The 13,057-nt window shown below is 40.7% G+C and overlaps 1 protein-coding gene across 9 annotated transcripts in view; it reads right to left on the bottom strand.

The window, feature by feature from the left end:
• MAP4 (microtubule associated protein 4) overlaps positions 1 to 13,057 on the bottom strand; it is a 170,172-nt gene that overhangs the window by 103,133 nt on the left and 53,982 nt on the right. For all 9 annotated transcript variants that reach the window (XM_082847258.1, XM_082847263.1, XM_082847259.1 and 6 more), the window contains exon 2: positions 6,657 to 6,898. In XM_082847258.1, the coding sequence (XP_082703384.1) occupies positions 6,657 to 6,879 (223 nt within the window). In that variant the 5' untranslated portion in view covers positions 6,880 to 6,898. The remainder of the gene's footprint in view (positions 1 to 6,656; positions 6,899 to 13,057) is intronic.

Below are 13,057 nucleotides of genomic sequence, written 5' to 3'. Positions count from 1 at the left end.
AACAAGGTCCCAAGTGATACCGCTGGTCCAAGAACCACACTTCAAGAACCACTGTCCTAAGATTAAAACATTCTATAGAAATAAATTCTTAGCCTCAAAAACCTCCTGGAATGTTGGGGAGTAAGTATCCTCTCAATATCGTAAGTGCTCTATATAAGCACATGGAATACAGAAAAATTAAGTGGCTTACCCACAAATTTGCCAACTATTTATGTTTAAGGGTCAACAATGTATTAGATGTTCATTCAAACATCTGTGACACTGTTTTGAATGAACAAGAGTGACAGAAGTTATATTGTTACATCTAAGAGAAAGCTTCTGTCTTTTGTCTTCCTAGCCTTGAAAACAGAGCCATACAGAGCTGATAATGAACAGTACTAGGAAGATAGCATTTTTGAAGGAAAAAAAAAGTAATACATATGTTCTGAAAAAGTATCTTGAGAATTGTTTCCCAAGGAGACAGGCATTTTAGAAGAAGTTGAAAAACAGTTTCATTTCTAGGTATTTGGCTATTTAGGATTTTTTTTTTTTTTTTTGCGGTACATGGGTCTCTCACTGTTATGGCCTCTTCCGTTGCGGAGCACAGGACCCGGATGCGCAGGCTCAGCAGCCATGGCACACGGGCCCAGGCGCTCTGCGGCATGTGGGATCTTCCCGGACCGGGGCACAAACCCGCGTCCCCTGCATCGGCAGGCGGACTCTCAACCACTGCGCCACCAGGGAAGCCCTATTTAGGTATTTTATGGTGGCAATGCTATGGAAAAATACGTGTACACTCACAACTAAATGGGGGTAAAATGGGAAAGGGTATAGTACAGAAAAGGTAACCCTAGCACCCACACTGTGAACTTGAAATACCATAGTTTCTTGGAGAAATCATTTTTTCCAGGTTTGGGGCAAGAACTATACCTTGGGGGGAAAAAAGCAACATTTCCTACTTTGTGCTAAGTGCCATAAAGGCAGTCTCACTTTCCTTCCCCCTCATTTTAAAGCTAGGGCAATTACAGTAGGTGTATAATAATTAAAAGAAATAAAAACACCATTGCCCAGAGAGTTCCATTATGTGTAACCCACTTAACTAACCTTTCTATATCTAGATGCAGGAAGCTGGTTGATAAATTTCCAGTAGTTGGCCTAAGTTAGCCTGTTGTAAAATCATATTAAGAGCACCAGTGATGGGGCTTCCCTGGTGGCGCAGTGGTTAAGAAGTTTAATTACAGGTTATTCAAATATTAAAAATATCAGCAGGAAAAATTTAATAATTTTTATAAGCAAAACAGTTGCCTAAAAATTCTCCTCCTCTTGGGTCAAGTTCATGGTACACAGATCAAATCACCCAAGATGAACCACAAGAAAATCTACTGCTACCATCTCATTATCCTCACCCACCTAAGCTGAGTCCCAGGTGGTAGGAGTCACGCACAGCTAAAGGAAGATTTTAAATGAAAAGGAGCAAGCTTCCTCCACCTATGACTGATGAGGGTAAGTTAATGCGGATGGGAAGAGTATCTTAGTCATGACTCAAGTTATTAAAATATTTACTTTGTACCATTTTCTTTCTTCCAACTAAAGTGTTCCTTTTAGGTTAATCAAAGGACAAATAACTCCACTGACCGTTACGGATTAAAAGAGAACAGACATTTCCATTTTCCATTAACGAATCCAATTTTTTTCTTGGAGTAAATATTTATACGGATATAATTTGATTTTAAACTCTCAATAATATTTCTCCTGATCATTTGTGGTTACCTTTCCACCCCCCAAATAAAGCACATCTAAAAGAAGCAGGAGTTCCTCTTCCACTCAGGCTACAGAAAGCCAAAAGAAATGTCACTCCCACCCTATCAACAACAAAAAACCCAGATCAACTACAAAATCGAACTCAACTACAACAACTCAACTACAAAAACGAACTCACCAGAGAGCTGAGGTTTTAGGGCAACCAAGTAGTGTGGAATCCAAAGAAAGACATTCCCCTCAAGCAGATATGGGAGGTAAGCAATGGTTCTCCTGTGTCTTACGTGCCATGCAAGCAGGTGAGAAGAATTCAACTAAAGAGTTTAACGATTTGCTAAAGGCTAAGTGAAGGCTAGCATGAGAGTAAAGGGCCCCTGGGATCCACAGACACAAAAGCAGTTCATACCCACTTGCAGGTTAGAAAGACTGGAGGCAGCGGGGGGCGGGGGTGGGGGGGTGGGCGGGGGGACCAGAGAGCTGCTCTAGGTGGTGCAGACCTGGGAAAAGCTGCCACTAAAAGCAAAGGCAAGAAGCCCTGGGCCCTAGGACTCCTCTCTCCTATGCAAACAGAAGCTTTAAGCTGCTGGGGGAGGAGTATCAAACCCTGTCAGCCCCAGGGCCCGGGTGAAGACCCACTGCAGCTGGGGAAGAAGTTAACAAGAAAACCCCCTTACCCTAGGGGAGGAGCCAGAAAGAATCCTAGCCCAGGATCCTATGCCAATACCTTTAGAAAACGCCATCCGTGTAAGAGGGATAATATGATTGAGAAAAAGACTCAACCACAAGACGCATGCACACAGGCTTGAGCCTAAACCAAGGCCAAAAAACAAAAATAAAACAACTCCTGCCCACTACCAGGCTATCCCTCTTCTGATAAGGGAGGGGAGAGCATGGAGAGAAATCCTCCTGAGGCACAGGTGCACAGCAGGGCCAAAAGCTGGGAGTGGAACAAGAACTTTAAGAACTTTTTTTTTTTTTTTGCGGTACGCAGGCCTCTCACTGTTGTGGCCTCTCTCGTTGCGGAGAACAGGCTCCGGACGCGCAGGCTCAGCGGCCACGGCTCACGGGCCCAGCCGCTCCGTGGCATGTGGGATCTTCCCGGACCGGGGCACGAACCCGTGTCCCCTGAATCAGCAGGCGGACTCTCAACCACTGCGCCAACCAAGGAAGCTCAGAAAAGAACTTTTGAGAAAAGCTTTCCAGCACCTCAGTCCCTACTCTACGCACCAGAAATGGAAGAATTTGAAGCCAGTAGTGCACTGAAGACCATCATAGCAACAACAAAGCCCAACCCTAGCTCAGCCCTGGCCTAAATTGACTCAACCCTTTGAAAGTATTAATTAACTAGTAAAAGAAGAGAGTTGCCCATTGTTGGGTTGTACCCCGCAGGCCTACAAGGTCTGTGCTTGCCCAGCTCTAAAACCGAAGAAAGAACCCAGAGTCAGCAACAGAGACATCAACGGTGTAATGGATGGGGGAACCTTACACAGCTGAAGCAAGGTCCTGGAGCGACACCCCACCGTGTGCGGCAGACAGCAGGCAGGACATGGTGGCAGTCTTCACTGCCGGCCGGGGCGAGGTGGGGGGGGCGGATTACCAGTTATAAGAGAATTATGTCAGGTGGGTTCATTAGTTACCAGGGAAACCAGCAGAGAGGCACGCCCCTCATTACCCCTTCGATAAAAACAATCAACAGCTGGAGCAGGGGCAAGAGTGTAGGAAGGTCCGGCACTTGAGTAGGGTACAGGTGAAGCAGGCACTGGTCGAGAAGGGAATGTACAGAGAGCAAAAGAACAGCCATCTTGAGTGGCCTGACCATACACTCATTTCCAGGCATAAATATTTTATTTCAGTCTCTACTGTTTTACATGTGAGGTCCAGCATTCACTCAAAAATTAAGATACACATAAAAAGTACCAGAAAAAGCAGTAAAGAGACAAAATAATCGGACTGAGAGATGACCCAGATGTTCAAATTACCGGACAGACATTTAAAATAATTATGATTAATGTGTTAAAGTCTATAGTGGAAGAGATAGAAATATGCATTAACAGATGGATAATTTCAGCAGAGAGATGGAAACTCTAAAAGTCAAACAGAAATGCTAGAAGTTAAAAACAGTAAAGATATTAAAGATAAAGAATGCCACTGAGTGCTCATCATTAGACTCAATGCAACCAGGAAAAAAATCAGGGAATTTGAAGATAGATGAAAAGAAAGTACCCAAAATGAAACATAGAGCATCTAAGAACTGTGGGACAATACTCAAAAATCTAACAAAAATGTAACTCGAATCCCAGAAGAAGAAGAGAGAAAGAAAGAGGCAAAGCACAGATCAAGCTCAGAGAAGCCAAGAAGGACAAATAACAAAATATTACCTAAACACAACACATTCAAACTGAACAAAATATCACCTAAACACAACACATTCAAACTGAACAAAATATCACCTAAACAACACATTCAAACTGCTAAAAACCCAAGATAAAGATAGCCTGGAAGGTGGGGGTGGGGGTGGGGGTGGGGGGAGAACAATGATCAAGATTGTAACAGATTTCTCATAGGAAACTATGCAAGTAGGACAACTAATTTTCCTTTAAATTACTGAAAGAAAAAAGTAACACAGAATAGGACACCTAGCAAAAAGTACCTTCCAAAACTTAAGGTTTGTTTTTCAAATAAAACAAAGCTGAGAGAATTCACTGCTAAGCATGTTTGTACTATAAGAGAAGAAGTGTTACAAGCTTTTCAGGCAGAAGGACTATGGTGCTAGACAGAAATTTGGGTCTATACAAAGAAATGAAGAATGCCCCAAATGGTATTTGAAAATGGTATTTGAAAATTACTCTAATTAAAAATTAGAGTAAAGGTATATTTTTCCCATATTTTTATTCATTCTAAAAGATAATTGACAAGCTAAAGCAAAAATAGTAACAAGGTAGGTAACTAACATAAGTCAAATTATGTGTATGACAATAACACAAAAAATGACAGAGGAATTGGACATTTACTATTTTGCATGGAATTTTACACTATACATGAAATGGTAGAATATTACTGGAAGGCAAACTGGAAGAAATTAACATACACAGTAAACTCTAGGTCAAATATAAAACAATTTTTAAAAGAAATATATATAATAAGCCAATGTTGGAGTTAAAACAGTATTTTAAAAAATATTCAGGGACTTCCCTGGCAGCTCAGTGATTAGGAATGTGCCTGCCAATGCAGGGGACATGGGTTCGAGCCCTGGTCCGGGAAGATACCACGTGCCGCAGAGCAACTAAGCCCGTGCGCCACAACTACTGAGCCTGAGCTCTAGAGCCCGCGAGCCACAACTATTGAGCCCGCATGCTGCAGCTATTGAAGCCCGCGTGCCTAGAGTCCGTGCTCTGCAACAAGAGAAGCCAGCATAATGAGAAGCCCGCGCACTGCAACAGAGAGTAGCCCCTGCTCACCGCAACTAGAGAAAGCCCGTGCACTGCAACAAACACCCAACACAGACAAAAATAAAATAAGTAAGTAAATTTTTTTTTAAAAAGCCTATTTTAGGTGGTTGCCAGAGGTGGGGGGTGGGCAAATGGGTGAAAGGAGTCAAAATAAATAAAATTAAAAAGTTATAAAATAAATAAGTCCTGAGGATACAATGTATGGCATGGTGTCTATAGTTAATAACACTGTACTATATTTGAAAGTTGCTAAGAGAGTAGATATTAGAAATTCTCATCACAAGAGGAAAAAAATTCATAACTATATATGGTGATGGATGTTAACTAGACTTGTGGTCATCATTTCACAATAAAAACAAATATTGAATCATTATGTTGTATACCTGAAACTAATGTTTTATGTCAATTATATCTCAATTTTTAAAAAATGCTTATTTTAGAAAAGAAATGTTTCAAATCAATGATCTAAGCTGCCACCTTAAAAAACTAGAAAAAGAGCAAATCAACTAAAAGTAAGCAGAAGGAAGGAAATATTAAAAGTTATAAGCAGGAATTGAAAACAGAGAGGACATGACAAGAGATCCTACAGACATTAAAATAATAAGGTAATATTATAATTTTATCTCCATTAATTCAATGACTTAAAGGAAACAGACCAATTCCTTGAAAGATACAAAACACCAAAGCTCACTTGAAAAGATAGAAAACTTGATAGAAAACAGTTCTGTATCTCTTAAACGAATTGAATTCCTAGTTAAAAACTTGACAGAGAAAACTCCAGATCCAGATGACTTCACTGACAGTCTGTCAAACACTAAAGAAAAAAACATCAATTCGACACAAACTGTTCTAGAAAACAGAATAGGAGGGAACACTTCCCAACTCATTCTATGATGTCAGCATGACCTCAGTTCTAAAACCTGACAAAGGCCTCACAAGAAAACAACAGACCAATATCCCACATGCACATAGATGCAAAAATCCTCAATCAAATGTTAGCAAATCTGACCAGCAATATATAAAGACAGCAAATCTCTTTGAAAGGGTTTAACCCATTTTTTAATCCTGACCTAGGATTACACTCAAAGACAGGTGGCATCTAACTCTGTTCCAAATTGTCTTGGTATAAATACAGAATTTAAAGTATCTAACTTTACAAAGCTACTTTCAAAGAAAAGGCACAGCAGACAGTTTAATTTAGGAAATTAAGAGGCAAATTATATAGCCGTTGAGACATTACAGAAGGAACTTTCGGGTTAAGAGTAATCTACAGCTTCAAGAACACATACTCTACTGAAGGGTAATGAACCTACCTCCTTGGTTTCCAAGAAATTTAGATAAAGAGAAAGTTACTAGCCTATACTACAAAACTCAGTTCAGTTTCCTCAAAGGTTTCTAAGATTATGACCCAAAGCGTAATCCCTTATCTACTTTCTGAACCTATCTATCCAGTCTGGCTTAATTACTTACCTTCAGCCTGGCTAGTGTCTGAGCATGGTTTCTTCTTTGACTCCGAATTCCCGGTTTTCTCATCAACATCCAGTAGAGGAATATAGTCTGTTTTTCCAACAGTTTCTCCCACAACATCATCAAAGGCCTCTGCCTCCAGTGTGGCAATAAAGTCCCGTTTTATCTCTTCCTCAATTTCTGGAGGTGGCTCTGTTAATGCATCTGCAAGACTGAGGTCTGCCATTCTGCACCACTGCAACTGCCTGGTTAAGGGGGAAAAAAATGTTTCATACGATGAGAACTGCAAAGGGAAAAACATTCCTAGAAACTCTTGTCATCATCTTAAACAAAAAAGGAATTAAAATCTAAAATTTTAGAGCTAAAAGAGACTCTCCCATTTTATAGATTAGAAAATCACAGCTCTGTAACAGATAGTCTTACCCAAGGTAAACACTTTTTCTTTCATCTCTGGGAGGTAAATAGAGCAAGTGCCATTTTGCCCTTTTCATTAATAAGAAAAATGAAGTGCAAAAAAACCCTCAATTTATCCAAGGTTACAGCCAGTAAGATTCAAATCAGGTCTTTTGATTTCAAGTCTTAAAACCCTTTCAACTATTCCATTTATCTTAATTTCCAAATCATGTCACAGAATAATTCTTAAAAATATATACAAAAGGAGGTCAGATTAGGTTATATTCCCATTTTTAAAAAAAAACGGCTAATTACTATCAGGCAAATGAAGTCACTTTTATTTACCAGGGATTAGGAATATGGACTTTATCTTGTAGGGGTAAGCAGTGCTTCATGAATCACTTGGACATGGCTCTGTCAACCGAACTACTCTTACTAGTTTCCTGCTGGCATGAAAAATACAGACAACGGTCCCTGAATTACCTAGGGGAGGCAGTCCCTCTCTGTGGTCATGTACATTAGCATCTTTGCAGAACACCAGGCTTTCCATTTTTAAACATAACCTGAAATTAAAAAGTATATGGGGGACTTCCCTGGTGGCGCAGTGGTTAAGAATCTGCCTGCCAATGCAGGCGACGCGGGTTCGAGCCCTGGTCCGGGAAGATCCCACATGCCACGGAGCAACTAAGCCCGTGCGCCACAACTACTGAGCCTGTGCTCTAGAGCCCGCACGCCTAGAGCCTGTGCTCCGCGACAAAAGAAGCCACCACAATGAGAAGCCCGCCCACCACAACGAAGAGTAGCCCCCACTCGCCACAACCAGAGAAGAGCACGCGCGCAGCAATGAAGACCTAATGCAGCCAAAAATAAAATAAAGAAAATAAAAATAAATAAAGAACTTTGTAAAGGCCTGACATATGTCAAAGGGTTCCATAAAGAGGAACTGCTTTTCCCTTTTCTATCTATAATAGCTATTATTACTAGTTAGCCTTTGAAAGCTGTTATGAACAAAAACCAATAAAGAATGTCTATAATTAAGCAGTTTCATTGTCAAAGAGAACTTGTAAGGAACACCTGTACCACCTTTAACAACATACAATAAGAGCCCAACAGATTTATTTGTCCTAGAAATATGTAATTATGACACTTACTTCATGCAATCTTCTCAGACTTTTCCTAATTTAGGACACTGATGAAAATATAGACAAAACCAGCAATACATTTTAAACCTCATTTATCTGAGTACGGATTCTCAAAGGGCAACTTTTTATTCACTGTAATCTTTCCCCTCCTCCCCGCCTCCCAACCTCCCAAACCATTTTCTGGGCTGACATGTGGTTCATGGAATATGAACAGCAGCTTAAATTCAGTCTAAGAGGGTAAAATTGATAGAAAATTAGACAGCTGGAAGTGGGAAGGTCACTTGGCTCCCAGTACATGCATCCAACCACCCAGCATCTGCATCTCAAAACAGTTTAGCTATTCTTTTCATGTCATCACATATAAATAGAAGTATGATTTAAGCGCGCGCGCACGCACACACACACACACACACACACACACACACACACACACACACACAAACACAATCTACTTATGGAAAATGACCCTGTAAAAGCAATACTAGCTAGTGGAAGTGAAAATACTGGCTTTTAGCCAAAAAGCTCCAGTTTTCAATAAATTAAAGAGAAGACTACTCAATTTTATAGTTATTCTACTCTAAAATATGTGTAAGTATAATAAATTCCTTAGGTGCTCTACAGATCTGTTAAGCTGGTTCTGCAAGTGATCCAGAATTGATCTTAATAACTTCATGACTGAATGTCATCCCACACTTAACAGCATCATTTAAGGTCACAATATTTATTCATGCCTTAAAATGTTTAGTTATGTATTTTATGGACAAATGGATCTGACACAGTGTTCTTCTCAAATCTGGATATACAGGAAAATTCAAAAACATACCCTTGTGAATGAGAAGTATCTACTTAAAAAAATTCTCTCATTGACTATTTATGCTTTTCCTCCTCTATTTGTATAGATAATAGAGAAAATTAACTGAGTTTGAATTTTTTTTAATTTAAGTACAGTTGATTTGCAACGTTTCAGGTGTACAGCAAAGTGATTCAGTTATATACATATTCTTTTTCAGATTCTTTTCCGTTATAGGTTATTACAAGATATTGAATATAGTTCCCTGTTCTGTTAACTTTAAATGGATTTGTTGATAGGAGGCAAGAAACGAAAGCTGGTTAAAGAAGTTTCCATGCTTCACTAGTTCAGTCTGATTCTCACTATGGCTTTGAGTGAGTCACCTTCCGGGGCTGAGTTCCCTAGGCTGTAAAATGAGAGTGGTATGTTAAACGATTCTTGAGGTTGACTATTCTATAAGCTACTTATAATTCAGTTTCATCACTTAAATTAGAAATAAACAAACTTCATATAGATTCTCTGTGTGACTATTATTTTATACATCAAGTACTCTCAATTATAACTGGGTTCAGGTTTATTAAAAGGTAAAAAGGGGCTTCCCTGGTGGCGCAGTGGTTGAGAGTCCGCCTGCCGACGCAGGGGACGTGGGTTCCTGCCCCGGTCCGAGAAGATCCCACGTGCCGCGCAGCGGCTGGGCCCGTGAGCCATGGCCACTGAGACCACGTGTCCGGAGCCTGTGCTCCGCAACGGGAGAGGCCCCAACAGTGAGAGGCCCGCGTACCGCAAAAAAAAAAAAAAAAAGCTAAAAAGCCTTTCGGCAAAGGGAGACTAAAAACCAACTACCCAGTGCACAGTGCCTGCTTGAGCAAATCTGACTGGAGCTTAAGAAACTCCACCCCGTTCTGTCTAACATCAAAGGAGACTTGACACCACTCTACAAGAAAATAAGCCCCATATTATTTAACCAGGCACCAAGAGCATACCGTTTTCAAGCATAGCACTCTGGACATCTGATCCTTCATTCTTACTTCATGCCTGATGTGAAACTATCTGGTGAGAACGTTTTGAAAATACCTAGGTAAACCAAGGCAAGAGGAAATGACAGGACATGATGATGAAGCACAGAAGAGAATTTTGGCCTCTTGACTATTCTTTTACTATTAATAGCTATGTGCTCATAAAGAGTAAATAAGAATACATAATGAGATCACAAGTGCCTTCTCTGTTGTATGGTTTTCTTCAGATCACAAACTCTGGAATTAATTACTGAACTAAAAATATTTTCTAGGGCTTCCCTGGTGGTGCAGTGGTTGAGAGTCCACCTGCCGATGCAGGGGACACAGGTTCGTGCCCCGGTCCGGAAAGATCTCACATGCCGCAGAGTGGCTGGGCTCGATAAGCCATGGCCGCTGAGCTTGTGCGTCCAGAGCCTGCCCGTGTACCGCAAAAAAAAATTTTTTAATTAAAAAAATAAAGAAAAAATATTTTCTAGGTCTATACAGATTAAATAGTGTTCATATCTAACTTAAATGCACAGAAGTATGGGCAAGTTTTCAAGTTCCCAGAAGTCCTTGTGAAAATTTTAGGTCAGTCATATCTATAGTCACTCAGTTGGGATCTGTGCTCATTCTGGCTGATGAGAAATTAGCATTCTAGTTTGCAAATGGCCTGTTGTTGCCTCTGTCCTCCCTTACTAACCTCCCCCCATCCCCGCCCCTGACCAAAGGTGCTGCTTTGAAACTAAACTGGAGGAAGAAAACTCATGAAAAGGAAGAACAGAAGCCTAATTCCCACCAACATACTCACACTTTTCATAACCACTGTAATATTTTCATTTCACTCAGTCACATTAGCCAAACTTCTACCAAGATTCAAACTTCTACCAAGATTCATTCAATGCAGCAGCCAGCATTCTCTTTTAAAGTACAGAATCCTATTTCACAATTTAAAGGGGGGTAATAAGGGGACATACACCCCTTGAAGGACCATCATTCCACCTTATGTGACTTTAGTTAGCAAGTAGCTTTCCTCCTAACCCCAGAGATAAATTCCATTGAAAGTGTCTGAGTTTCTGGTTTTAGGATAAAAAGGAAGAACATAATTTAGCAACATGGAATATTTCAGGGAACAAAGCAGACCTGGATAAGGTACCAAAGTAGGGAGAAGGTACGTGGGCCCACAGACCCTAGGAGGTAAGAGAAAGGGAGGTGACAACGCCATGGGCAAGCTCAACACCTTTCAAAACACTGCCTGTCAGTTTTAGAAAAAAGAAAGAAACTTTCTTCTCAGTAATTGGGACTAGTTTAGAACCAAAATTATCATTTATAACATTGTTTATCTAAGGAAAATGTATTCTGAGTTCCAAATAACCAATTTAAAAAAGAAACATTTAATAATAATTCTTAAAGGTAGGAGACTGTTCATAATACTCACTTAAATTGTACCCATGATGGATATTCTGTTCTGTTTGGGGGGTGGGGGTGGGGTGGAGGGGTGAGTTATGGACAAGACACAGAACTGTAAAGATACGTGGGCTAATATTTTCTTCTACACTTTTTTTTCCATGACGGAGAATTCTGAAGCCAGCACTAAGCTGCTATCCCGGGACAGTGCTGTGGCCAAAAATGTAGGGCTTATTCCTCAAGCTTGGAAGAAACCCAGCATCCCAGACAGTCCCAGAGACCATTTATAATCTGACATGCTTAAAGGTATAGTCTGCATCATAAAGATTTCACATTCAACATGAGACTTTTTTAGTTTGCCTAGCAAGCTTTCAGTGACTAAGTGGGGACTTTATTCCTCAGATTTGTTTTAATGAATTTCTTTCAGAGGCCTATTACATATCAAGCTGAACCTTATCTGTCTGGAAGCTGTGTTCTGTTTTTAATTTATTTAACTAGAAAACCTTGATTTATACTTTCAGTTGAAACAGTATTTCATTCAAAGTAAAACCAAATATTTATTAAGGACCTCTAGGGGTCCTTATACAGCTCACAGGCACTTACGATCCCTGAAGCTAAGCTAAATTTCTCCTGCTCCTCCCCAGAACCAGACTGGAAACAGCAACAGACAGCTCAGCAACATCTTGACTGTCCTGAGCAATAAACTCCAAACCCCCTGTGGAATATATTAACTTTCCACCCCCAGGTGCCTCCCCACCCACTACAAGGACAACAGCTGTACTATGACCAAATGATGGAATTTCCAGGCTCAGCGGGGTTCTGTTCATCACCACCATTTGTCCTGCTCATCACAGGATTAGCAACAGGAGAGAGCCCTTGATTACTAGAATAGCTGAGGCCATCAACCAGTGACATTCCTATATGAAAGAACACACTGATACACATTACTTCCATGTAGTCCCCAAAACAAAGTGTTCCTTTTCCCACTGCTAGTTTAGGAAGCCCTGTCCTGTAAGTATAAAACACTGCACACACATGCACACACATATTCACATACCTAAGACCTTGCAGCACAAGGCTTAAAGCCTAGCTTACTTACTTACAGGGACTATCCAGGCAGCTTAGATTCGGTCCTGACTGAATGCATTTTGGATCTCTAAACAAGCACCTGCCACATTTCTATCCAAGTGAATTTGAATCTATTTCCCCAAGAAGAAGAATCTACACTAGATACCTCCCACTGTTAGCCATGTGATACAGATGGCATGATGTCTGCTGAAGTCCAGTTATATGTGCCAAAACAAGAGATGACAATGACACAGCACTTACATTTCTGTTATAACTGTCCTCAAGACCAAATCTTCAATTTTATCTCAATTTTTTTAAAAGAAGAGCGAACCTTAAGATGATTCTCAATACCTAATGCCCCCAAATTTTGAAAAAAGAGAAAGTATTTTTTATCTTTTTTTTTTTTTTTTTTTTTTTTGCGTCACGCGGGCCTCTCACTGTTGTGGCCCCTCCCGCTGCGGAGCAGAGGCTCCGGACGCGCAGGTTCAGTGGCTATGGCTCATGGGCCCAGCCGCTCCGCGGCACGTGGGATCTTCCCGGACCGGGGCACGAACCCGTGTCCCCTGCATCGGCAGGCGGACTCGCAACCACTGCGCCACCAGGGAAGCC

Source organism: Leucopleurus acutus (assembly GCF_964270905.1).
Source record: "Leucopleurus acutus genome assembly, chromosome: 10".
In the NCBI taxonomy this organism is placed as follows: domain Eukaryota; kingdom Metazoa; phylum Chordata; class Mammalia; order Artiodactyla; family Delphinidae; genus Leucopleurus; species Leucopleurus acutus.
This window is presented reverse-complemented; position numbering and strand designations above follow the sequence as displayed.